The 26,266-nt window shown below is 39.0% G+C and overlaps 1 protein-coding gene across 6 annotated transcripts in view; it reads right to left on the bottom strand.

The window, feature by feature from the left end:
- Positions 1 to 3,098: 3,098 nt before the first annotated feature.
- Positions 3,099 to 26,266, bottom strand: part of Ahcyl2 (adenosylhomocysteinase like 2) — a 186,814-nt gene continuing 163,646 nt past the window's right edge. For all 6 annotated transcript variants that reach the window (XM_021730393.3, XM_013361091.4, XM_021730394.3 and 3 more), the window contains 9 exons: positions 24,901 to 24,964; positions 24,217 to 24,305; positions 21,688 to 21,758; positions 16,631 to 16,725; positions 11,725 to 11,823; positions 7,979 to 8,047; positions 7,778 to 7,856; positions 6,431 to 6,551; positions 3,099 to 6,077 (listed from right to left, as the gene is read on the bottom strand). In XM_021730393.3, coding sequence (XP_021586068.2) covers positions 6,071 to 6,077; positions 6,431 to 6,551; positions 7,778 to 7,856; positions 7,979 to 8,047; positions 11,725 to 11,823; positions 16,631 to 16,725; positions 21,688 to 21,758; positions 24,217 to 24,305; positions 24,901 to 24,964 — 694 coding nt within the window. In that variant the 3' untranslated portion in view covers positions 3,099 to 6,070. The remainder of the gene's footprint in view (positions 6,078 to 6,430; positions 6,552 to 7,777; positions 7,857 to 7,978; positions 8,048 to 11,724; positions 11,824 to 16,630; positions 16,726 to 21,687; positions 21,759 to 24,216; positions 24,306 to 24,900; positions 24,965 to 26,266) is intronic.

Here is a 26,266-nt window from a genome sequence, read left to right as displayed (position 1 = left end):
ACCCTTTCTTGCCATCTCTCTCCCTCATTCTTCCCTTTGCCAGTTGGTAGATGACAGATCACCGCAGGCATGTGAAAACACCGCTTGGAGATTTCTGGATTCCTTTCTATGATCCCCTACATCTCCTTACTGACCTCATCCATCTTCCCATTACTCTCCCATTCCCAAGACTGCCCCAACGTGAATATAAACTTCTTGTGAGTAGGGCCAAGTTTCATTCATTTTTGTATACTTCATTTCTGTAGGTTTAACACAGGATTTCACCACCTCTGTCCTATTGACATTTGGGGCTGAAAAAAAAATTATAAGAGATTGTCCCATGCATTGTAGGATTCATGGCCTCCCCTCAGTAGATGCCAACAGCATTCTCTGTGACAACCAAAATTGCCTCAAGATATTGCAGATGTCCTGGGTAGTGAAATGGCCTATTGAGGTCTCCTAGTTTTCAGAATTGAGCTGATGTGAATTTCCAAGAAAGTCATTGGCTCAAGGCCTAAATTATTTAATTTTGAAATCTTTTCAGAGAATAATTTTTAAACTCTTAAAAATTTATACTCTGCATTAAAATTCACAACCCACGCCTAGCTCATCACTGCTTTAATTTGATAAACCTGCCACAGCACAGCCCATTGAGTTTCTTACTAAAAAAGAATTCATTATCTACTGTTCTTTCTCCCAATATTTCTCCTAAGCAGTCATACCTCCAGGACAGATAGTCCCAGAACTTTATATTCTTTTGAGAGCCTACTAAATCAGTAGTATCCCCACCAGAGGCAGCAATCTCTACCAGTGGTCAGTTTTGAGGCTTTGCTCATTTTCCTGCCTATCCCTAGGGCAAAGAAATCTACTGGGAGCAGAAATGAGGATAGGCCTTCTATCTCCTCTGGCCTCTAGAGCCAGTTGCTGACCCTAAAGCTCCACCTGGCTTTACTTTCAGAGAAGGGATTTGAAAAATTGGTGCTGTGGAGATTGCAAAGGATGAACAGATATGACAGAACTTGTCATATATAGGAAGATATCCAGAAAAAAAACTAGAAGAAGTAACAAGAGTCCACAGATTAACTGAAAACTTGATACTATTGGCCACGGAATTGGCATACAAATTTTCTTTTAGCTTGTATTTCAATGAAAGAATGACAGTCATCAATACCACTGACCACAGAGATACCCACAAATATACCTGGGAGATAATTAGTCAGGTCTGGTCTACATGTCTTTTCATATTGCAAGGATGGCCACAGTGTTGGGTTATTTTAAAACCTACACTACCAGCTGGGGGCAGTAGTGCATGCCTGTGATCCAGGCAACTTGGGAAGCTGAGTCAAGATGGCCGATCACAAGTTCCAAGACCAGCCTCAGCAATTTATTAAGGCCCTAAGCAATTAAGTAAGACCCTGTCCTTAAATAGACTGAGGATGTAGCTTGGTGGTAAAGCACCTTTGGATTCAATCCCTAATACCAAAAGAACAACAACAAAAAATCCCCCAAACCCTACACTACCAATTTCCCTTGTCCTGAAACTCAGGCTGCTGTCAGAGGTTCAGAGGTATAGATTAGGTATAGTTACCAGTCACAAGGATCAAACATACCTTCTTCCCATTTAAGCGCTCTAATCCATGGAGTCAAATACTTGATTAAGTAGATAGCACTTGGCATTGAGACAACTTTAAATTGTCTTAAATAAGATGCAGGGTGATTTAAAGTACCTTGTTTTTTAGGGTATTAGGCAGCCAGGATAATACAGTAGAAAAAGGATAGAACACCCTCTTTTCTGCAGAAAGGGCATGTGTGGGTGTAATAATTCAACGGAGTCTGTAGGGCCCTAAAATGAGAAAGGGAATTAATGTTTATGCACTAAGCAGTATGTGCCAGGTTTCGTAAGCAGTACTTTTTACACAACAGGTCATTAAATCTTTATCCTAAGAGATATGCATTATGTATTTTACAGGCAAGAAAACAAGAGCTTTGATTGGGTATATTATTTGGCCAACTTACACAACCTGTAAATGGCAGAGCTGGAATTCAAACCCAAATTAATCTGATTCAAAGTCCAAGCTCCTCTCCACAATACTGTGAGGTAAAGAAACTTGCCCAGCAGTGGGCAGCCAGGCTGACCCTGTGAGTCTGAAACTAAGACCCAAATACCCATTCTTCACAAAGGAGGTGTCAAGCCCTGCTGGAAGGGAACAAATCCTGCCAGTTGACTCACAGGCCTCATTACATGCTGCTAGCAGCATTCTCCTCTTAACTGGAATGGCACAAGCTTTGAGCCACTACCAACTGCCCCAAATATTTTAACCCAATGGCCCTTATTTTAAATAAATGGAAGTCAAAGAGGCAGAAGATTCTGATAGGGAGGAAAACACCTTGCATATAGTACATAGAACTAGTTTAGGTTGTCAATTAAAGGAGATGGCTACCCTGGTAGTTGGGAAAAATCAGGTGAATGGATTCATCCTCCAGGTTACCTGGGTTAGAATAAAACCTCCATGGGCTGGGGATGTGGCTCAAGCGGTAATGCGCTCGCTTGGCATGCGCGGTGGTGCTGGGTTCGATCCTCAGCACCACATAAAAATAAAATAAAGATGTTGTGTCTACCGAAAAAACTAAAAAAATAAATATTAAAAAGTTCTTTTTAAAAAAAAAAACAAAAAAATCCTCCATGATTCATTTTGCTCTTCCTTTTGGCTGGTTGTAACTAGGTCCTGAGTATCTGGATCCTTTGGTCCCAAACTGTGGGGATATTAACTTTCTGTACTCTCTAGTTAAAGGCAGGGCATAGAGGGCTTGAAGGACCTAGAACCATCCTTCAGTTTCTGTACCTTGATAAGACTATAGCCTCAATTCCCCAGGGTAGTGGTTCTGACAAGGCACCTTCTTTACAAACATAGCCAGGATGTGGTGGTGGGAGAGAGGAGAAGCTATTAGTGGAGGCCCAGCATGGAATAAGGGTTTCAAGGTATAATTAACTCTAACACACCAGTAGTAACGGCTTTGGTTTTTCACATCCTTGCCCTATAGCAGGCTTGTTAGCTCATTGCCCAGAGTCTTCATTTCTGAATTCCTAGTAAACAGAAGGAATCCTCTCAAGACAAGAATCCATTTTAAGAATATTTTATTTTGTCTTTTGAGATTACATAATCATTATTGCTGATCTAATACAATCACTTAGACATAAAGATTTCCAAGAGCTTCTCAGAAATGGCGATCCTTAGAAGTTTTTGTTCCTTTTAATAAGATGATAGTGAGAACTAGATGATTATTTTTTATATATGTATATATAGTTTAGGACTTGTCCACATATAATTTGCTGGTGTTGCCTATTTTCTTTCCATAATTTTCCTTTATTAAAAAAGCTTAATGCAACAATGCATTTTGATTCTTTTTAAACCATGACAAAGTTAGTTTTGAGATAACCACAGGAGCAGCAATTTCAGATCTGTTCAGATAAAAGCCAAGCAGCAAAAAAGCTTTGCAGGAGTGTGTGGCCACAGAGAGCCATGCTCACTTGGGAAGGTAGGATGGGGAGTTGGGAGGGCAGAGGGAAGGTAGACTAGATGCATTTTTTTCTCAGTGAGAAAAAAAGGAAATTGAATATTTCCATTAAGAAGGCAAAAAGACCTTGAAACTAGCATGAATTCATTGGAGATAAAGTGGTATGTATCCCCACAGGCCAGGGTCACATACAAAGAGATAATCGGCCTTCTTTCCCATGCCTCCTGATACCTAGGATGCATCTAAGACGAGAGGCTGGAGGAAAGAAGACATATTTGCTCTGATTCCAAGGGTAGAGGGAATAACAATCAGATTCCAACATTAATAATCAATCCAAATTGGAGGCCTGGGACTCCTTCTTTTTAATGGTTGATGAAACAGGGTCCCCAGAGAGAGAGGAAGGGAGGTCATCTGAAACTCAGAGGCAAATGGCTCACCATGGGCAGCAACACTGACAACCTAACTTAGAAGCCCATGTGGCTCCTCTTCTATTTTGGAGTGAGTGTCTTCACTATCGTGAGGCAGAGTGTTAAAAGTACCAGCACATAGTAAGCTCCACAGAGAGCAAGGCTTTGCTGGGAAACAGCAGGTTATGATTTTTGGTCTAAGAACATAATAGGCAAGAGTCCAGATATGTCTAATGGAATCTGCTGGACATAGATGAGGTAAGATTTGAATCTTTTGGTAAAGAGATCCAATTAATACAACCATCAGAACTGGGCAGGCAAAAGAACTTAATAGTCTAGCAGAAGTTTCAGCATTTATAGTCTTCCTTATAAATTAGAATATAGTCACGTATGTGGCACTTTTCCAATAGTGCTAAGAAACGGCCTCTGAAGAACCAGACTCAATGGGCTGAGTCTATATTTTATTTAATGGTGCAAATAGCCATCTACCAAGTTATACCTCCGTATCTCCAGAAGAAAGGACATTTCCAGACTAGCTCTAAGGGTATATGTGAAGACCAGGGGAAGTTGAACAGGGTGGAGGTAGAGGGTGGTCAGGATTGGAAGGTTTTAGTAACTCTGGATGGTCTGGTATTTCCTTGAGTCACCTTGGTCTTGAGACTTTTGAGGCAGACCATCATAAGGAAAAAATGGGAAACAAACATGAAAGCATTAAATAGGGCTGGCTGAGGGAAGAGAGACTTATTTAATTCAAGATTCCTAGAGTCATTCCAGATTTCAATCCTTAGAACTAATGTGGTCCCAATGGAAACCTTTAAGTCAGCAAGTTAGCCTCTAAAAGGAATTCAGCTTTTGGGTGGGATATAAAATTCCATGTTGCTTGCATTACTAATATTTTTTATAATGCTGGAGTTACTCAAGAAATGAACTCTGAAACAGAAATCTTAAAAAGGTCAGAACACAAAAGATATGCCAGCTGAACAAAGACCACTGATCAAACTGTAGTTGGTTTTACCATGGCAATGGCCAAAGGGATAAATGAATGATGAGGTTCAAGCTAGTCAAACTAGCTTTGGTCATCTGGATACAGGTTATAGTGTCATCTCTACCCCTCAGCCAGTCAAGCTGCCAAGTCTTTTCTGGGAACAAACATACCTGCTTCTTAAGAGTGTCAAGTAGTGGGCCTAAAACACCTGTCCCATTTCGGAGGACTTAAACCTTTAAATCCCTGGGAAAGTATAGCCTTCCCTACTTGTTTCAGAAGTATTTTTAGATAATAACAAAAGTTTAAGCAAGCAGTGTTCCACAACAAGCCCTCCTTTTCTGAGACAGTGCCAATCTGAAGGGGTCTTCCTGGGAAAATATCCAGTAAAATGACAAGAAAACAAAACTATGAGTCCTGGTGGTACTGGCTCTCACTTCCTGAGTAGAGTTTGATGGGGTTGGAAAGATGGTTTAAAAAAAAAAAAAGTCTGACAAACATCAAGAGCTGTTGATGAGATCATGAAGGTATATCCCTCTTGGAACCAGAAAGCATCAAAATGGACATAAATATTCAAGAAGAAAGGAATGCTGGGTAAGGAAGGACACCCCAGTAGGCATAGTCACAGGCCCAGCTAAGTTCTTAATGCAGTTTGCCAAGGCCTTAACAATCCTTGCTGACTAGCCTTTTTATAGAGAAGGCAGTGATAGTCAAGGCTGGGAACTCAGGTCACGTTAATTCAGTGGCTCCCAAAGGCCTTACCTGGGGAAGGGCCAAAGCTAAGAAAGGCAGCTGCTAAAAATTTATTCCAGAAAACCCAGGGAACAGGAGGCCTGGAATCCCTGGACTAACTCCTGAGCCTGAACATGAGAAAAATGGCCATTGCTGAGGATTCAGAGTCAATGGGGAATGATGTGTATGATGCATTAGGAATGGGTCCCCCATTTCTTTCCTTCCTCAGTCTGTCCTCTGTAGCTCTCATGGCCCTCGGAGCAGTAACCACACTCTGGGCCAAGGCTACAGGCACAGGATTCTAGATTTTAATAAATAAATAACCTAACACACAGGGTGAGCACGGCGGGCAGCTGATTGAAGGAGCAGCTTGTAAGGTCTTTCTTGGATAGTAGTGGAGAAAAGGTGTGGAGTTCTATTCCTTATAATGTCTTCTGGCTTGAGTTACAGGCACTTAATACCTGGAGGGAAATAAAAAAGATAAGACTGATTTTATCAGGTAGTGGGGGATGACAGAACAAGAAGAGCCTACTTAAGGTGTAACAGGGAGGCAGGGGCTTTTCTGGAGAGTATGGTGAGTGTAGATGATTGTGTTTTTTCTTCACATCAGTGAAAAAAGAACAGTATTTCTTGGGGAAGGGAAACACTAATATATGCAGAAGATCTCAAAGAATCTCTTGCAGGTGACACTGAGGGAGTGGTGGGTTTATTCTGTGTTCATGCAGATGTATGTGGTAGGGGAAAAGAAGACCAATTCCAGAGCAGGAAATTCTTCACTACACAGGATTCCCTGGTTTCTGGGAAGCCCAAGCACCTGTAGTAATTAGGCTTGAAGGGCCCATTCTTGTTGAGTCCCAGATACTTGGCCTGTTCATCTGTCAGTTCTGTCAGGTGGGCATCAAAGGTGGGCAGGTGTAGGCTTGCCACGTACTCATCTGGAATAGACCACAGAAGCCCTGGTATGAGCATTCATGCCTCCTATCTGGCTGTCCTCCCTAAGTAGGGCCTGAAAAAGTTTAAGATACCTTCTAATTCCTGAAGCCAAGTGAAAAAAACTTAACTTTTGCTCACTGACCCTCAATTCTAAGGAAAGGCTGCTTTTTTTTTTAAGCCCAGTGCCTTTCAAAGTTGTAACATTTCTTCTTCTTTCAGCCTTCAACCTTTCCTTCTTCCCAGAGGGGTGAGAGAGATGAAAAAAGCAATAAGTCTTAGGGTCTAAAAGAAAAAAATGGGATAGTAGGAGGACTAAATAATGGGAGGCTATAACTTTAGTTCTGCCTTGGACTCTATTCTTTGGGTCACTCAAGGAGACTGGAAAGAAATAACTAAGAATACTATTAGACTGTTTGCTTTACTTTCAGTACTCTTCTGTATTATGAGTTTTGATTTATATTTTATTATCTGTACAATAAGTAAATATTCATAAATTATGAATAACACAACTTTATGTAATTTCTTAAGTATTTGGTCTTCTCAACTTTATTATATATTCAGTCAGAACATGAACTGCTGTATTTCCTTTATATTCTTTTAATTGTCTATTAAAGGGAAAATATCCAATTTGTAACAGGTGCTAAAACAAAACCAGAAGTTGATTATATTCTCTGATCTTTGCCTGAGGTATCTGTAAACACACTGGGTCAATTCAGGTGTTTAAGGCAGGCTTTTAAAAAATTTAGTAGAGTTTAATGTTACCTTTGTACCAAACACCCACATAACTACACTCCTACCAAGAACCACTCAGTCTCTTCCTTGATCTCAGGCAAGGGGGCTAGTTGTTGGAAGGTGTAGTATGAAAAGCAAGGGCTGTTTAGCAGCCTAGAATGGAATAAATCAGATGTCACATGGTGGAGATGATTCTCTTTTGGAGGGGGATATTTTTTAATCTCCGAGATTCTTACATACAAAATACTTTGAGAGATAAAAATCCTTAAAATTCACAGGTAGGTAACCTAAATCACAACAAAATGTCAAAACTCCGCTAGGGTAACCCATGTGGAAAATGGGATAAATCAACTGGGAGTGGAACCTAGGACTCCTAGCTACTACTTTATAAGATAAAGATTTTCCTACCCATAAGAAATTATTGCCCCAAGCTTCCTTTATTTAGCCTCTGACTCTGAACAAAAGTAAGATTGGGGAAAGAAAAGTATGTGCTTACCCATTTTCTTAGGCAACAGGTAGACATCCTGCTTATAGCGACCCTCAGGAGCATTGTAAAGCTCTATCAAGGCGAGAGCCTAGAAGAGTAGAGAGATGGATGCTGACGTGCCATTCACAGCCATCTACCCTGTATAGAGTGAAACCCAGCTGGTCTAAGGACCCTTTTCAGCCCACTGCTATTCTACTCTGGAGGTCTCACCTGAGTAGTAGCAGTGATTGAGAGCACAAATGTAGGCACTGTGGAGCAGCTTAGGTTCAGTAGACGGCCCTAGTGGTCAAAGGTAAAGACACAAAGGGGTTAGGAATGTCACTGGCTATTGAGGAGAGAGAGAAGAGAATGACTGCCATTTCCCAAACCCTTTCCTACTAACATTGATGGACAAAAAGCAGGTGTTCAATACATACAAGTTACTTGACATCTATTTTATTTTTTAAGTGTTTTAAAATTTTTATATAAAATATTTTTTTAAAGAGAGAATGAGAGAGGGGGAGAGAGAGAGAGAATTTTAATATTTATTTTTTAGTTATTGGTGGACACAACATCTTTGTTTTGTATGTGGTGCTAAGGATCGAACCCGGGCCGCACGCATGCCAGGTGAGCGTGCTACCGCTTGAGCCACATCCCCAGCCCCAAAATTTTTATATAAAATATTTTTAACTGGTACATAAAAACTAAAATTAGCTGGGCATAGTGGCATAGGCCTGTAATCCCAGCAGCTTGGGAAGCCGAGGCAGGGGGATCAAAAGTTCAAAGCCAGCCTCAGTGGTTAAGTGTCCCTGGGTTCAATCTCTGGTACAAGAACAAAACAAAAAACCCCTAAAATTGTACGTATTTATGGGATACCATGTGATGTTTAAATACACGTATCTATTATATAATGTTTAATTCAGGGTAAACACATCAATCACTTCAAACATTTTTCATTTCTTTATGGTGAAAACTTTCAAAATCCTTTCTTTTAAGCTGGGAGTGGTGGCACGTGCCTGTAACCCCAGCTGCTTAGGAGGCTGAGGTAGGAGAACTGCAAATTCAAAGCCAGCCTCAGCAACTCAGCAAGGCCCTAAGCAATTTCACATTTTTTTTTTTTTTTTTTTTAGGAAGAGTGAAAGAGAGAGAGCGAGTGAGAGAGAAAATTTTTTAATGTTTATTTTTTAGTTCTCGGTGGACACAACATCTTTGTTTGTATGTGGTGCTGAGGATCGAACCCGGGCCGCACGCATGCCAGGCGAGCGCGCTACTGCTTGAGCCACATCCCCAGCCTGGCCCTAAGCAATTTAACAAGACTCTGATACAAAATAATAACTAAAAAGGGCTGGGAATGTGGCTTAGTGGTTAGGCACCCCTGGGTTCAATCCCCAGTACAAAAAAAAAAAAATTTTTCTTCTAGCTTTTGAAATACACAGTACATAATTGTAATCTGTAGCCATCTTGCTGTGCAATAAAACACCTGAACTTTTTACTCCTATCTAACTATGACTTAGTACCCATTGACCAACCTTTCCACATCCCTCCCTCCCTGCTACTCTCCCCATCCTCTGGTAACCACCATACTATTCTTAACTTTTATGGGATCCATTTTTTTTAAACATTCCATGTGTGACTTCATGCAGTATTTGCCTTTCTGTGCCTAACTTATTTCACTTAACATATTGATTTCCAGTTCTATCCATATTGTCATAAATGATAGGATTTCATACTTTTTATGGCTGAATAGTATTGCACTGTTTATATGTACACATTCTTTGTTCATTTATCAGTTGATGAACACTTAGGTTGTTTCCATTTCCTGATCATTGTAAACAGTGCTGCAATAGAGTGCAGATGTCTCTTTGACAAACTTATTTCATTTGCTTTGGATATATACAAGTAGTGGGATTGCTGGATGATAGTTCTGTTTTTAGTTTTGAAGAACCTCCATACTGTTTTTCATAATGGTTGTACAAATTTACATTCTCATCAATAGTATTCAAGGGTTCCCTTTTCTCTACATCTTCACCAGGACTTGTTATCTTTTTGTCTTTTTTTTTTTTAAAAAAAAATATATATATAATGGTCATTCTTTTTTTTTTTTTTGGTACTGGGGATTAAACCCAGATGCACTTTAATACTGTACTACATTCCCAGTCCTTTTTATTTTTTATTTTGAGACAGGATCTCACTAAGTTGCTTAAGACTTTGCTAAATTGGTACTGACCTTGTGATCCTCCTGTCTCAGCCTCTTGAGTTGCTGGGATTACAGGTGTGTATCACTGCACTAGGCAATAATGGTCATTCTAAACTAGAGTGATGTGATATCTCATTATGGTTTAAAATTACATTTCCCTGGGCTGGATATGTGGCTCAGCAGTGGACCACTTGCCTAGTATGCACAAGACCCTGTGGTTCAATCTCTAGCACCACAAAAAAATAAAAAATTAAATTACATTTCCCTGATGATCACTGATATTGACCCTTTGTGTGTCTTTGAAGGTACTAACTAAATAATTTATGGAATTATGCAAAAAGGAGTAAGCACAGTCACATAATACTGCCAAGGAAGGGAATATTTCTCTTGGATTTTCCACACTCTATAGCAAAATACGCTCCTTCTGAGGAATGACATCCCTTTGAAAGACTGTCATAGACAATGATCTTGTCAGGTGGGGGTCTCTCCAGGTTGTGAAGAAAGATATCTATGAATTTAGGAAACTGATGATTTTTTGCTTCTTTCTCAGAATGGGTCTTATGAATTCAAGGGCAGCCTTGATTCTTTTTTTGGTGTGTTTGTGGTGCTAGTGATGGAACCCATGGCCTCATGCATGATGGACAAGTGCTCTACTATTGAGCTACATCCCCAGATCACAGCCTTGAATTTTAAGTGTGTAATTCAGGCAGAAGAGCTAGAACTGCCTCCATGCCACATTTCACTATTTCGTTTTCTAGGAAGCCTGACCATTCTTTTTGCTCAACAAAATAGCAAAAAACACCTGTGGTGCTTGATTTTGACAGCAAAATTATTAAATGGGACCTCCCAGGAAACTAAAAATAAGTTACCAGACAGTGGGCTATTAATGCCCATTTAACCAACCTGCCCATCCCTTATCCATACCCTTTATTATTTCCTTGTGAAGAAATAATCAGTCCTTGTATAAATGTCCTAAAGTATTTGAGAAGGTGAGATGAGCTATGAAAAGAAGAAGAGAATAGTAAGGATGCTCAAACTTAACTTTATGGAATTTATTTTCTTTAATATAAAAAATAAAACTAACTGAAAATTAAAACCCAAGGAAAGTAGTATTATCCTTGTTATTTTGGTGTTTTTCCCTAAAGAGAAAGCAATAAGAATAGGGGCTATCATAGCAATCAGGATTCCTATGACTGGGGAAGAGAAGCCTTCAGGAAAAGAAAGAAAACACTGACACGAGAGGGAAGGCTACATGGAATGAAACTCAAGAAGAAACCAGGAGGGGGAAATATGAAGAACCAATAAAGAGTTGAGTACCTACTAACATCTGGCTCAATTCATGGGAGTGGACACTCAAAAAAACAGATCAGCAAAGACTTAGCTTTTCCAGAGCCTACCCAAGATAGTCTGAGTTAGTCAGGAATACCTACTTTGTGCTTTCTGATTATATCATCCCACAAATGCCATTATCTCTTTGTAAGCATCACTCAAAGAGATTCTGTTCTGTTAATTCCTTCCACAGTAATAGTTATTATGTGACTCAATGTGGAGAGTGACATGGAGAGACAGGATAATTGGTGAAAAGTGGGGAACTAAAATAGTTTCTTAATTGTTGAATGAAAAGATCTTTCATAATTCGAAGAAAAATCTCTTGGTAAAGTAGTTAAACTTGTGTTTAAGAGAAGGGGTTGAAAAAGATAAGGGAACTTGAGGAGGAAAGGACCAGGGTACTGGAGTCTCCCCTGACAGCGGGGAGTATCTCTGCCAGCCTCAGTCTTACCTCTGCCAGCAGTACTATCCTCTTGCCATCAGGCCATATCACATGGTCAACTTGGGATCTCACTCGTTCCCAGGTCAGTTCTGGTGTCCGCAGACTTGCCTAGAACACATACAGCAAGAGCATCATTAGCCATGGCAAGTCCCATGTTGGGGACAGAAAGAGGTTGAAGGAAACCATTTCAAATAGCAAGTTGAAAAGAGCAACCAACATGCCACATGGAGAATACCTGTCCTGGGTTGGTTAGGACTGTTCCATTTCAGGGAATTTAATCTTAGGCCCAGCCAGGGAGAGATCACTCAGGATGTCATTCCACAACACATATTGTACGCCCACTCTGCTGAGCACAGTAAAAGGTGCTATGGGAAATACAAAAGAAACCAAAGGCATGGCTTCTGCCTTCAAAAAGCTTGCACTTTAGTTGGGGACACAAAACAATACATATGTGAGAGGAAAATACTTACAAAGCAACATGCAAACTAGTGCAAACTAATATAGTGCAAACTGAATACATAAGTGCTGAGAGACACAGACAAAAAGTAGGATAAGAGCTGAGTGGGATTAGCTAGAGAAGGCTGAATGTCCTAGACACAGCATGCTGGGGCCAAGGTTCTACCCTCATGTCCCAATGTCCCAAGTTCCACCTTATTAATGATGGTGGTTTACCCTAAAGTTACAGAAGCTTTGTGACCTAAGTGCAAATGTGAGGTAGGCTTTAAAGAAATGCTTATGATAGAGTAAAGCTCCCAATGGCTCACCCTCCTTCCATTTCTGTATATTGTATATTCAGAGAACAAGAGAAAAAATGTTAAGTTTATTAACAGCAGCAAGTAACAGTCTCAGGGTGAACACTTAAGACAACTGCTTCCTTCTTTCAATGGGCAATGCCTAAAATAGAAAGGCAGTTCATATTTTAAAACTACTATTGGTTCACTTGATAAAAATGAAAATTTCTGCCAAATACTAAGTTTCCAAAGAGAAATACTTTAAGTTATACACTGATCATTATATTAAGCACATATCATATTTTAAGTATTGTAGTAAAGGACACAAATATAGGTAAGGTTGGATTCCTTTACTAGAATGCAAATGATTTATAGACAGGGACAATATCTTCTTTTCATTTCTATACCTCTAAGTTCCATCTAAACATACAATGGGGTGCTCAATTAATGTTTGGAAATTCACAGGTCCTCGCCCTGAAGAAGTACCAATCTAGTGGGAAAACAGACATAATTATATTTCAGTGTATTCAGAACCATATTCATGGACTGAGGCATTTCTTTATTAGGTAGATGGGAAACAAATGAATGCCCAAGAATGTTCAATCTAGCATTATTTAATAATAGAAAAAAATAATCAACAAAGCAATGGCTAAGCAAAGTTCTATACAATGGACTATTATTCAAGTCTTTTAAAAAAAAGTAGGGGCTTTGGGATGTAGCTCAGGTGTAGAGCACGGGCCTGGTGACTCTAGAGGCTGTGTACTAAAGCTCCAGATTGGCTCTGATTCAGGGAAAAGAACCCAAAGATCAGTTAGAGAGAGAGAGAGAGAGAGAGAGAGAGAGAGAGAGAGACAGACAGACAGACAGACAGACAGACACAGACACACTTATCTCTACCATTGGCCAGGGTGCTCCAATGACCTGACTAGTAACATCTGGGTGGTAGTCATACTCCTTGGCAGAAGTGTTCCTAACCTACAACTGACACAGCTTTATATGTCTCAAGGCACAAATAGGGGCTGGGGGTGAAGCTCAGTTGTAGAGCATGTGCTTAGCATGTATAAGACCTCAGTACCACTACCACTGCAAAAAATGAAAGAAAAGAAAAAAGACATTCAGATGGCTTCACTCTGGATTTATAATCTTTAAGCAATCTACCAGGAAAAGTTTTCTCTATGCATACTACAGTCCCAAACTAAGCATACATCCCACTGTAAATTAGCCATTATTATGCTTGCACAAACTGATATTATATGATTTTGAACAGTGCACGTCAGTCGTTGTTCCCCCCACACCACAGGAGAAAAACTGTGGTTGTAGTTCTATAAAGCATATAATCAACAATAAGTCTCAGGCTAAATCATTCTTTGCCTGAAAGAACATTTTTAAAGTTTCTGAGTTTAATTTTTTAAAACACAAGTCAGATTTTGTTACTAATTTTTCTGAAGCCATCCAATGGCTTCCTTCCTACTCAGAATAAAGTTCTTCCTTATCATAGCCTATAAAACCCCTGCAAGCCCACGACCTCCTTGAGCTGCCTCTGTCTTCACTCCTTTGCCCATTTTGTTCCTGCCACCACAGCTTCTTTTCTGTTCCTCAAATACCAAGCAGGTTTCTACCCCAGGATCTTTTATTTGCCATTCTTTTTTCTTTGATGGTGCTGGGGATGGAACCCAGGGCCTTACCCTTGCTAGGGAAGTGCTCTACCACTGAGCTATACCCCCAGCTTGCTATTCTCTGAACAGAATGCTCATATCTTTTATTCATGTTTTCCCCCAAATGTCATATCCTAAAAGAGACCTTTCTTGACTGCCCCAATAAAATAGTATCGTCAATATTCTCACTTTGCTTTTTTCTTCAATACTATGCACTGACAATAACTATTTTTTATCTGTCTCCCACAACAGAATATAAGCTCTGTGAGAAGCAGGATGTTGTGCACTGCTATTTCTCTGACCAATTACTACTGGAAACAGAACAGAATGAGTACTCAGTACACATTTGCTAAACAGCAAATGAATATTCTGGTTTCAACTATTAATTGCTTGCTATTTCCTTAAATTTCACTTTATATGTCTTGAAACACTATCACCAAAGGTTGACAATTTAATCTTTCAAAAGTCCTTCTGAGTATGTCCCTTTCTGGACTATATAATTTAGTCATATACCTTTCTGCCAAGACCACAAAAAGAAGTGAGAGACGGTCTTTGATTCATGTCATGGCAAAGATGGCATCTACCTAGCAATACAAGCAAACTAGACTAGTTAAAACTAGTCTAGTTGCAACACAACAGCTATTGTAATCCTTTTAAAATAAAAGTCATCCTGTTAATACTAAGATGAATTGTTATAAGCCCTAAAATAGCTCCCTGTTTCTCTCAGAGTATAATCAGGAAAACTTAGGATGCACTACAAGGCCTATGAAATCTGGCCTGATCTCATCTTCATCTTCCCTGCCCTGTACTCATTCTGGGCCGAGCACACTGGCCTCCTTGTTGTTCCCCAAATAGACTAGGCACACTCTTTCTTCAGGGCATGTGTACTGGCTGTTTTTCCTGCTTGAAATGCTCCTTACCAAAAAATCAACATGGTGAATTCCTTACAGTCTGCTCAAACAGGCCAGGTGTAATGGTGCACACCTGTAATCCCAGCTACTGGGAGAACTAAGGCAGGAGGATTTCAAGTTCAAGATCAGCCTCAGTAACTTAGTGAAACTGCATCTCAAAATCAAAGATAAAAAGGTCTGGGAATTCGGTTCAGCGGTAAAGTGCCTGAATTCAATTCCCAGTACCACCAAAATATAAATATATAAAGTTTGCTCAAATATGGCCTTCTTGTGTGATTGAACCTTCTTGTGTGATTGTACCACTGAGCTACATCCCCTGCCCTTTTTATTTTATTTTGACACAGAGTCTCAATAAGTTGTTGTTGAGGCTGACCTTGAACTTGGGGGTCCTCCTGTCTCAACCTTCCAAGTTGCTGGGATTAAAAATGTGCACTACCATGCATGGATAACTAAATTATTAATAAGTAAACTATCATACATGGTGAGACACAGTAGTGGGGCCATTCCACTGACAACCCAAGGTACAAACATGCTTTAGTAGATTGTGTTGCCAGATTTTATTTATTTCTGTGGTACTAGGGATTGAACCCAGGGCCATGAGCATGCTAGGCAAGTGGTCTACCACAAGGTACATCCCAAGCCCCTACCAGCTATTTTTAATAACAACAGAGCACAGGGTTAAAAGAAAGAACCAGGTAAAATAGATATTATCCAATAGGCTCTCAATATATCAACTAATCCTTACCTGGAAATGCTGAAGCTCAATCAGAGCAGCCCTCAATGGACATGAAGGATGCTATGGTTAAGCCATTTACTCAGAGAGAAATACAGTTGTGCCATAAAGATGCCATAAAAATGTAAAAACCAGGGTGAAAGTCAACTGAGAGATACTATGGTAAGCCTGAAAAGAAATAACACCTTCTATTAACTATGACTTGGGACCAAGTATTATTAGGACCAAGTGCTATTATATCTGGAAAATTTTAGGGTGAATATAATCAAATTAGAGAAGTACAGTGATAAAGTTACCAGGTTTGAGGTATACATATTATTACACAATAGCACTGGATTGTTTGTGAATCCTACAGACCCAATTACTATGGTTCAGAAAACATGTTAAGTAAGGGGAGAATTAGCCTAGTAAAAGAGGAAGAGAAAAGAAGAAACCAAAGTATTTGACAGTCACAGTTAATCTTAAGCAATGTACTCATCCTAGCCACAGGTTTCTCTCCCTTGACCTGTTTATATGGACCAACCTACTTATCTTTATGGTAAAATCAAATACCACAATACTGACTACCATTCTGACTCACATTCATTATATCTTGTAGTTTTTGAGTTTCCCCAGCTCTCAATGCAAAAATAAGAGAGAAAATGGCTTATAGTACATAATAGGTATCAAGCTTGGGTGGAAGAAGACAATCATTTGAAATGATTAAATTAAGACAAAGAGGCTTCAAGATATCCACAAGCATAGAGGGCTAGAAAGTGAACAGATGTGGACAACTCTGCCAGGACAGTTGTGTTTATGATGGCTGATGATCCTGTTCTTTCAGTTTGTTTCTTGGAAAATAAAAAGAAAAAAGAAAAGGCCCCAATAATGAACACTTGATCTTACCACATCAATCTCCGTGTTGGAATGTCCCATGTTACAAACGATGCAACTATTCTTCATACGGTCCAAGTGTTCTCTGGTTACCACATTCTTATTACCTTAAAAACAGAAGAGAAATGAAAAGAAGTTGGACTCCTACTTTATATGATATATAAAAATTAACTCCAAATAGATTAAGACCTGCCACGAGACTAAAACTATAAAACACAAAAATAAATCTTTTCATCTTAAGCATATCAAGAAACCAAGGAAAAAAAACAGGTATACTAGATTACATTTAAATCAAAATTAAACACTTTTGTATTGCAAATGACATCACTAAGAAAATGCAAAGACACCTAATTATCACAAACAAGACAAAACAAATAATAAACAAACCAAGTCCCCGTACTCCAACAAACTAGTGAAAAGATAACCCACAGAAGGGGACAAAATTCTTGCAAATCATATACTGAAAAAGGATTTGTATCCATAATATGTAAGAAACTCACACTCAATAATAAAAAGACAACCCTATATAAAAAACAAAGAATCTGAATAGATATTTCTCCATGACCATGTGAAAAAAAAATGCTCAACATAATTAGTCATTAGGGCAAAATAAATCCAACCTATGATGAGATATTACTTTATACCCAATGGGATGGCAACAATAATAAATTGGTGAGAATAGAGAGAAATTAGAACCACCATGCACTACAAGTGGGATTGTAAAATGGTTCAGTCAGTTTGAAAAACAGTGTGGCAATCCTCAAAATGTTAAAAGTAGAATTACTATATATATGACTTACCTATTCTATTCCTAAGTATATATCTAAGAGAATGAAAAATATATATTCACACAATAATAAAAAAATACTATGTTCACAGTAGTATTCATTCACAACTACTTCAAGGTGAAACCAAGCCATATGTCCACATAAATTAATTAATGGATAAATAAAATGTGGTATATCCAAACAATGGAATACTATTCAGCAACAAAACGAATGAAGAACTGATACATGTTGTCATATGGGTGGACCTTGTTTAAAAAAAAAAAAGCGCCAGTCAAAAGATCACATATTATATGTTCCATTTACATGAAATTTCCAGAATAGGCAAATCTTGAGACAGAAAGATTAGTAGTTATACAGGGCTAGAAGAAGGGGAAGGATGGAATAAGGAGTGACTGCTTATGGTATAGGGTTTCTTTTCTTTTTATTTCCAGTGCTGGGGACTGCTCTGGACTGTTTCATTACCAAGCTACATTCCTACATTCCTGAGTCAGGTTCTCACTAAGTTAGTTGCCCAGGCTGGCCTCAAACTTGAGATTCTACTGCTTCAGTCTCCTGAGTTGCTGAGATTACAGACATCTGCCATTATGCATGGCCAGGGTTTCTTTGGGGGATGTTGAAAATGTTCTACAATTAAATAATGGGATTGCTATGGTTTGGATGGGAGGTATCCCTCAAAAGTTCTTGTGTTCATGCAAGAATGTTCAGAGCTAAAATGATTAGATTATGAGAGCTGCAATCTAGTATGTCCATCCTACTTTGAATGGACTGACCAAGTGGTAACTGTAGGCAGGTAAAGCTTAGCTGGAGGAGGTGGGTCACTAAAAGTATGCCCTAGAAGGGTGCATCTTCCCTGTGGTCCTATCCCTTCCATTTTCTCTGCTTCCAGACCCCACCATGAGCTGTTTTCCTCTACTGGGCAATTGCCTATGATGTGCTGCTTCATCTTGGGTCTAGAGCAATGGCGCTGGCAGTCTATAGACTGAGATCTCTGAAACTGTAAGCCCCAAATAAACTTTTCTTTCTCTAAGTTGTTCATGTCAGGTATTTTGGTCTCAGTGACAAAAAGCTCACTAAAACAGAAATTGGTACTAAGAAGTAGGGGTCACTGCTGTGACTGACATGACAATGTAGTTCAGAAGCCTTTGGAGCTGGTTAGTGGTAATTTTGAAAAGTGTAGAGATGCAAGCTAGAAAAATTTTAGAATGTTATAAGTGGAGTCTAATGGTTGATTCTGGTGGCAGCTCGGAAGGTCAAAAGGGTAATGCTCATGAAGACTGAGGGAAATGAGAACTTTATGGGGAGTTGGACTACAGGTCACTCACGTTATATTCTGACAGAGAACTTGGTTACATTTTGCTCATGTGCTAAGATTTTGTGTAAGGATGAAATTAAAGGTGGACTAATTAATTTGATAGAGGAGATTTCAGGCAGGACAGCATTCAGTTAGTGGCATGGATATTTCTGGCAGCTGTTAGCCAGGTTTACATAAGAAAGAGGAGCAAAAAACAGAACTAAATAATTTTAAAAACTTATAGTTTGCCTAGAAAAGGCTTTTAAGACTGGGACCAAGTATGCTTGTTGAAGATAAGTGTTAAGTACTTTGCATGAAACAACAGGAAAGATGCTTTGAGGGCATCTCAGGAATTTGGAAGACCACACTCACTGGGGGTTCCAGGGTACAGAAGAGAACATTCCTTTGAGAAGAGATCATGGCATACCCTGCTTGCGGGGCTAGAAAGTTGTTTTACCATGCTGAACCATGTAGCACCCAAAGGCCACTGCAGCCCTGATTCCAGGGGGCCTGGGTATTACACAAGCTAGCAGCAGACTTTGACATCATCTATGTGGAGCTGGTTCTACAGGATGTTAACATTAAGGAATCATGGAGGCTTTCACTGAGATTTCAAAGGAAGGCCTGTGAGTCCAGGAGAAGTGTAGCAAGTTGGAGTCCCTGTAGGCTGCCCTTGAGAGGGTGAAGCTATGAAGGTGAAGTCAAAGCTGGAATGGAGACCCCAGGAATTAAGAGATGCCAGTAATGTAGACTGTCCACCAAGAAAAGCTGCTGGCTGCAGAGAAAGCTGGGCTAAGAGAGAGCTATGTACACTGCAACTAGCAAGGCCAAAGGGGCCATGTGCTCTAGATGCTATACAAAAGTTAGAAAGGGGCAGAGGACCTATTTGCCTGGCTGGGTTTTGGTCTTGCTTTGGCCCCATCCCTTCTTTCTATGCCACTATTCCTCCCTTTTGGAATCATAATGTTTATTCTGTGTTACTGTATGTTGGATATATGTAACTTGCTTTTTATTTTATAGGGGCTCACAGCCAAGAGTTTGCCTTGAGTCTCAGAGGAGACTTTGAACTTAGACTTTTAAGCAATGCTAAAACTGTTGAGACTATGGGACTCCTGGAGCTGGACTAAATGCATTTTGCATTGTGAGATAGACATAAACTTTTAGGGAGCAGAGGTGTAGTGTTATGGTTTGCATATGAGATGTCCCTCAAAAACTCCTGTGTTAAGGAAGGAATGTCCAGAGATACAATGATTAGATTATGAGAATGGTAATCTAATCTGTCCATCCTAGTTTGAATGGACTGACCAAATGATAAACTGTAATGGAGTTGGCTGGCAGTCTATGGACTGAGACCTCTAAAACCATGAGCCCCAAATAAACTTTTCCTCCTCTTTTGGGGTATTTTGGTCACAGAAGTACAACTATCTTACTAAAAAAAGAAATGTTGTACAACTTTACTAAAAACTACTGAACTGTACACAAGGATGAATTTATGCTTTGTGAAGTATATCTTTAAAAATTAGGTTATGGTGATGGTTGTACAACATTTGAATTTATTAGAAAATACTGAATTATATATTTTGTTTATTTTGGTGCTGCGGATTGAACCCAGGGTCTTGGGCCCCCAGCCCAAACTGTACTCTTTAAATAAGTGAAATATATGGTTTGGAAACTACATTTCAATTAAAAATAAAAAAAGATTCACAGAATTGATGAATCTTTTAAAGTTCCTTTTCCCTTCCACCAGCTCTTCCTGAGGCTATAAATACACTTTTATTCTTAAATATGCTGAGTTCCCCCCTTAAAGTAGAATTATAAAAGAAAGCCAGTGTTTCTATGATTTATAAAAATAAAATAAGCTTCTCAATCTAAAGAAATTAGCTCTCTCTGCATATTCCTCTCTCAAATTCAAAATCTATTCATTTGAGAATTAATACAATAACCTCTCTCATTTTCTCTATTAAGAATTTTGCTCTAGCCTTGACTTAATTCCAGGGACTAAAGACATACTTCATTTTGGAGATAAAACAAATAATTAAGGGACTAGGGGTACAGTTCAATGGTAGAGTATGTGTATTTTTAGCATGCTTAAGGCCACTTCATTTTGGAGATAAAACAAATAATTAAGGGACTAGGGGTACAGTTCAAAGGTAGAATATGTGTATTTTTAGCATGCTTAAGGCTGGGTTCAATCACTAGCAACAACAACAACAAAATCAACTGTATACATTTAAGATCTGGCTTCCCAAATAAACCTCTACAAATGAGTCTCATCTTAAGCTGTATCCTAGGTAGCTAAAGATGGATGGAAATATAACAGTAATAAAGGGTATAAGCAGGAAGGAAAGATCAACATTAAACAGTTACAATAGGTGGGAGGGAAAGGGAGAGAAAAGAGAAATTGCATGGTAATGGAGGGAGACGCTCATTGTTATACTAAAGCACTCATAAGAGGTTGCAAGGGGAATGGGTAAATAAACAAGGAGAGAAGTAAAATACAGTAGACGGGGTAGAGAGACAAGATGGGAGGGGAGGGGAGGGGGGATAGTAGAGGATAGGAAAGGGAGCAGAATACAACAGATACTAATAGGGCATTATGTAAAAATGTGGATATGTAACAGATGTGATTCTGCAATCTGTATTTGGGGTAAAAATGGGAGTTCATAACCAACTTGAATCTAATGTATGAAACATGATATGTCAATAGCTTTGTAATGTTTTGAACAACCAATAAAAAAAAAATAAAATAAAAATAAAAAAATAAATAAAAAAAATAAAGGGTATAGAGAAACTTTCCTAAAGGGAAGATCTAATGATGTACATTTGGTCTGAGTTCTTAAGAGGCAGGAAAAATATGAAAAAGATTGACTGGTTTTATGGACTAATATCCTGGCTTTTGTGTTTGGTTTTCAGAACATTTCCAATCATATTTCAATTACTCCATGAAAGAGTTCCCAAGTATTACTCCATTTAATATGTCATAATCATACCTGTACAGGTAATAACAATGTCCACTTGTCGGATGACCTCATTCAATTTCACCAGTCGAAATCCATCCATACTGTAGAGATAAAGCATGATCATTTCTTAAACAGACAGCTGGACAGCCTTTTGCCACTGAATCTCAAATGTTATTACCAAGTTCCTTTGGTACCTGAAGTGTCACTTCCTGAGATAGCTGGAACTATTTCTATCAGTGAAAAATCCAAACCATTTACTTAGCTTATACAAGAGAAATAAAAGTTACCTTTGTATCACTGGAACTTATTTCATTCTACATGAGTTACATGAGTTCCCAGCCAAGTTTCTAGAAAGTACCACCTAGTCACTGAATCTACTTCCCCCACCGAAACTGCTCTCCCAAGATCATCAATGATCATGCTGAAAATAAAAGTATGTCTTAGATTCTTTCACTACTTGATTTCTTCTGTGACATTAAACATTACTTACATTCTTAAAACGCTATACTCTTTGAGCTCCTTGATACTTTTACTTCCTGGTTTTTCTCCTACTTTTCTAATCATCTCTTATCAACCTCTACCAACCTTTAAATACTGGTACTCTATTGGATTCTGCATAGACTCTTTATTCTTTCAGTATTCATTTATAACCTGACCTTGGCTGCAAATGAACACTTTTAGGTAGATAATTTGCACATTTGTATCTCTTAACTCTCTCCAAAGCTTCATAGCAAAGGACCAAATTGTCTACTGGACAGCTCCTCACAGATATCCCAGAAGAATCTCAAGCTTACCATGTTTGAAAATAAACTCATTATCTTCTCCACATTCCTATCCCCAGCTACTCTTCCTATATATTTTCTACCTTGATCAGCAGTATTACTGTTCACCAAACTGAATTAACCAAAGAAACTAGAACATCCTGGCCTATTGCCTCTCCCTAACTGAAGCTGTCCCCAAATTTGGTTGATTCTATTTTCTCAATTCCTTAAAAAATCTCTTGAATCTATATGTTCCCTTCTCTCCCACATGCTGGCCTTGCCTAAGTTCATGTCTTTTTATTTCCTTAATTACTGCAGTAACCCTCAGCCAAAATCTCATTACTTCTAGGCTTACATCTCAAAATCATTTTGCAGAGTGACATCCCTAAATGCAATAGAAACTTGTCACTTCCTTGCTTAAAATACTTCAGTGAGATTGACTATCTTCAGGATAAAATCTAAATATTTCTACCTAAATAAATATTTATGTATCAGTTCATATCTATAAGCTAATACGAATTGTACTGCAATCAGTATCATATTCAGGTTTCTCTAATGAACACTGAAAGTATTTGAAGAATGATGATTCACCTCATATGTTAGAGCCTTAACTCAGAGGGTCAGCAAGTCTGCTGGGGAAACCTGTGGGTTTAGGGTTAGGATGTATGAGGAGTGGCTGGACACAGGGAAATGGCTTTATACCATCCTGAAACCTTACCCTAGAGAGTTAGTGGTAAAGACTGAGTGGGGTATAATTTGAAACTTAATAATTAAAAGAAGAGTGCAAATAAATTCCCATATACCATTCATTCAGAGTTAGTAGATTTTTACCCTTAATTTGGATATGTCTGATGTTTCCTCATGATTGGTGTTATGGTTTGGATGTAGTGTCCCTCAAAAGCTCATGTGTGAGACAATGCAAGAAAGTTCAGAGAAGAAATGATTAGATTATAAGTCTTAACCCAATCAGTGAATTAATCCCCTGATAGGGATTAACTAAGTGGTAAATGAAGTGGTAGGTGTGGCTGGAGGAGGTGGGAATTGGGGCTTGGCTTGGGGGTATACATTTGTAGCTGACCAGTGGAATCTCTCTCTCTCTGCTTCCTGATCACCTTGCGAGCTGCTTCCCTCTGCCACACTCTTCTGCATGATGTTCTGCCTCACCTAGAGCCCTGAGGAATAGAGCTAACCTTCCATGGACTAAGATTCTGAAACCGTGAGCCCTTAAATAAACTTTTCCTTCTCTACAGTTGTTCTGGTAGAGTCTTTTAGTCACAGAAGCAAAACAGCTGACTAAAACAATTAGATTCAAATAATACATTTTGGGAAAGAATGTCATAGAAATGTTCTTTTTTAGTGTATCACATCAGAAAGCATCTGATACCAGCCTATTTCTTTCCCCCTTCCCTCCTTTTCTTCTTCTTCTTCTTCCTCAACTCCCACCCCTTGGGTGTGTGTATGTTTGTGTGTCTATGTGTTGGGAATTGAACTCTGGGCCTTGCACATTTTAATAAGCACATGTTCTATCCTTGGTCTCACTATTTCGTTTTCAAAGGGTCACAGACTACATATGCAGAAAATAAAGGGTCTTTGGCTCAAATTCTAAAGCTTAACTTTTCTCAGACCGTAGCTCCTTGACCTTTGAAAGTCTGAGCTTACTATTTGGCAGCCTTTCTCAGGATCTGGACTTCTACAGGGTGAGAGATGGTACTACGCAGGCCATTTCTTGGAGGTATCTCCAAAATGGTCTATAAGACTTTAGTGTGGAGGAGGAAACAGGTCTCCCTTGCATGCTTACCAGGCCTGCAGGGCACAGATGGGGTCTATCTCAGTAACGTACACAATGGAGCCCATGGCTTTCAGAGCAGCACAGCACCCCTTCCCAACCTGAAGTGGGGAGAGAGCACACATAAAAGAACAGGTGGTGAGAAATAGTTTCTCAAAGCTTCTGGTAAAGTGTACCTTCCTTCCCACCCTCAAACGGAATTTTGTTGAATAGATTCATGCTTGAGTTAAAACAAGAAAAACAAATGCAGTTCATAAACAAACTCTGGGGGCCCTTGCTTAGCACATTCATGTGCACAGAACACCCACACTCACGATTTATAATCAAAACACAAGCTAAAGGAACATCACAAACATTGGTGCTGGAACAAGTCAGAAAAATCAACCTAAGAAAAAATGGCAAAACGCAAAGGAAAAAAGAAAGACTGCACTTCAACCAGAAAGCCTCTAATTTTTTTTCTCTCCATCTAAAGTGGTAAATGAACATACTCTTACGTCCATAAGTATGGGCAATAGTTCTAGAATATGTCATCAAAACACATTTTTTAAAAAATATTTTTTAGTTGTAGATGGATATAATATCTTTATTTATTTTTATGTGGTGCTGAGGATCGAACCCAATGCCTCATGTGTGTAAGGTAGGCGTGATAACACTGAGCTACAGCCTCAGTCCCATCAATAATAAGTTAAACTTTACCTCTCCGTAGCCACAGACTACCACTTGCTTTCCACCAAACATCATGTCTGTTGTCCTTTTAAGTCTAGGGGGAAAAACATTTAAGTTAAAACAAACAAACAAATAAATAAATAATTATCTCCTGAGGTTAAATCAGGTTTCTTTCTTTTTTTTTTTTTTTTTTGGTGGTGGTGGTGGGGAGTACCAGGGATTGAATTCAGGGGCACTTGACCACTGAGCCACATCCTCAGACCTACTTTTGTATTTTACTTAGAGACAGGGTCTCACTGAGTTGCTTAGTGCCTCACTTTTGTTGAGGCTGGCTTTGAACTTGTGATCCTCCTGCCTCAGCCTCCGGAGCTGCTGGGATTATAGGCATGCCCCACTGCACTCGGCTGTTTGTGTAGTTCTTGTTGTTTATTTTTCATTTTGATGAAAAGCTTGGTTTCTACCCTACAGAAACTAATAACCAAAAGACTAAAGAACATATTTTCTCACTCCTTGCCATCCAACCAATTCTACGTATATGAGAGATTCACACCACCCCCCTTTATTCATGTTTTTCTTGGGAGTGGTGGGGAAGAGAAGATGAGAGTTATGTGGTAATTTTTTTCCCCCAGTATAGGGGATTGAGCCCAGGGGTGCTCTACCACATAGCTACATCCCCAGTCCTTTTAATTTTTTATTTTGAGACAGGGTCTCACTAAATTATTGAGACTTGCAATTCTCCCGCTTCAGTCTTGGAACTCTCTGGGATTATGGATATGTGCCCAGTTACAGAGTAACTTTTAAACATTAACAGCAATATATATAGACTTAATATATAATATTTAGAATATATAATATGTTTAAATAAGAGGAAAGATAAATAAGAAATTAAAGTGATTTTAATTTAGGAGCTCTGGTTTCATGAAAACATTATTTCAGCTTATTGATTCAGATAATATAACAATGGTACATGAGTAATACAGTTAGTGGTTTCAGAATGGCCAGTGGGTCCTACATTAATTCAACAGGGAGAGTAATTAGCAACAGAGTGAAGGAGAGCTTTGACACAAGTTGACACCGACCACAGAAGTAGTCAGTGAGTTTTATGGAGTTGATCCCTTCTCAGACATGTTCTATCTCAGTCTGTAATTCTCTACAAAGCTGATTCTGTTTCTGGGGTTTCTCAAAAGAATTTGTCAGAGTGATTTCTGGCTCCTCTTGGGATGCAATAAGACTCCTTTCTCTGGGAATCCTGTGCTAGGCAAAAGAAAGTTTTCAACTAAAAAATGGACTGTGTTGCAATAGACAATCTCTACAAATATTTGTAGGTCATTTTACTCTTTTATCTACCTGTTTACCTCTTCTGTTGAATAGAATCAATAAAATGTTCCAAAGGCAA

Source organism: Ictidomys tridecemlineatus, chromosome 2 (genome assembly GCF_052094955.1).
Source record: "Ictidomys tridecemlineatus isolate mIctTri1 chromosome 2, mIctTri1.hap1, whole genome shotgun sequence".
NCBI lineage: Eukaryota > Metazoa > Chordata > Mammalia > Rodentia > Sciuridae > Ictidomys > Ictidomys tridecemlineatus.
Note: the sequence above shows the minus strand (reverse complement) of the source record. Positions and strands in the feature narration are given on the sequence as shown.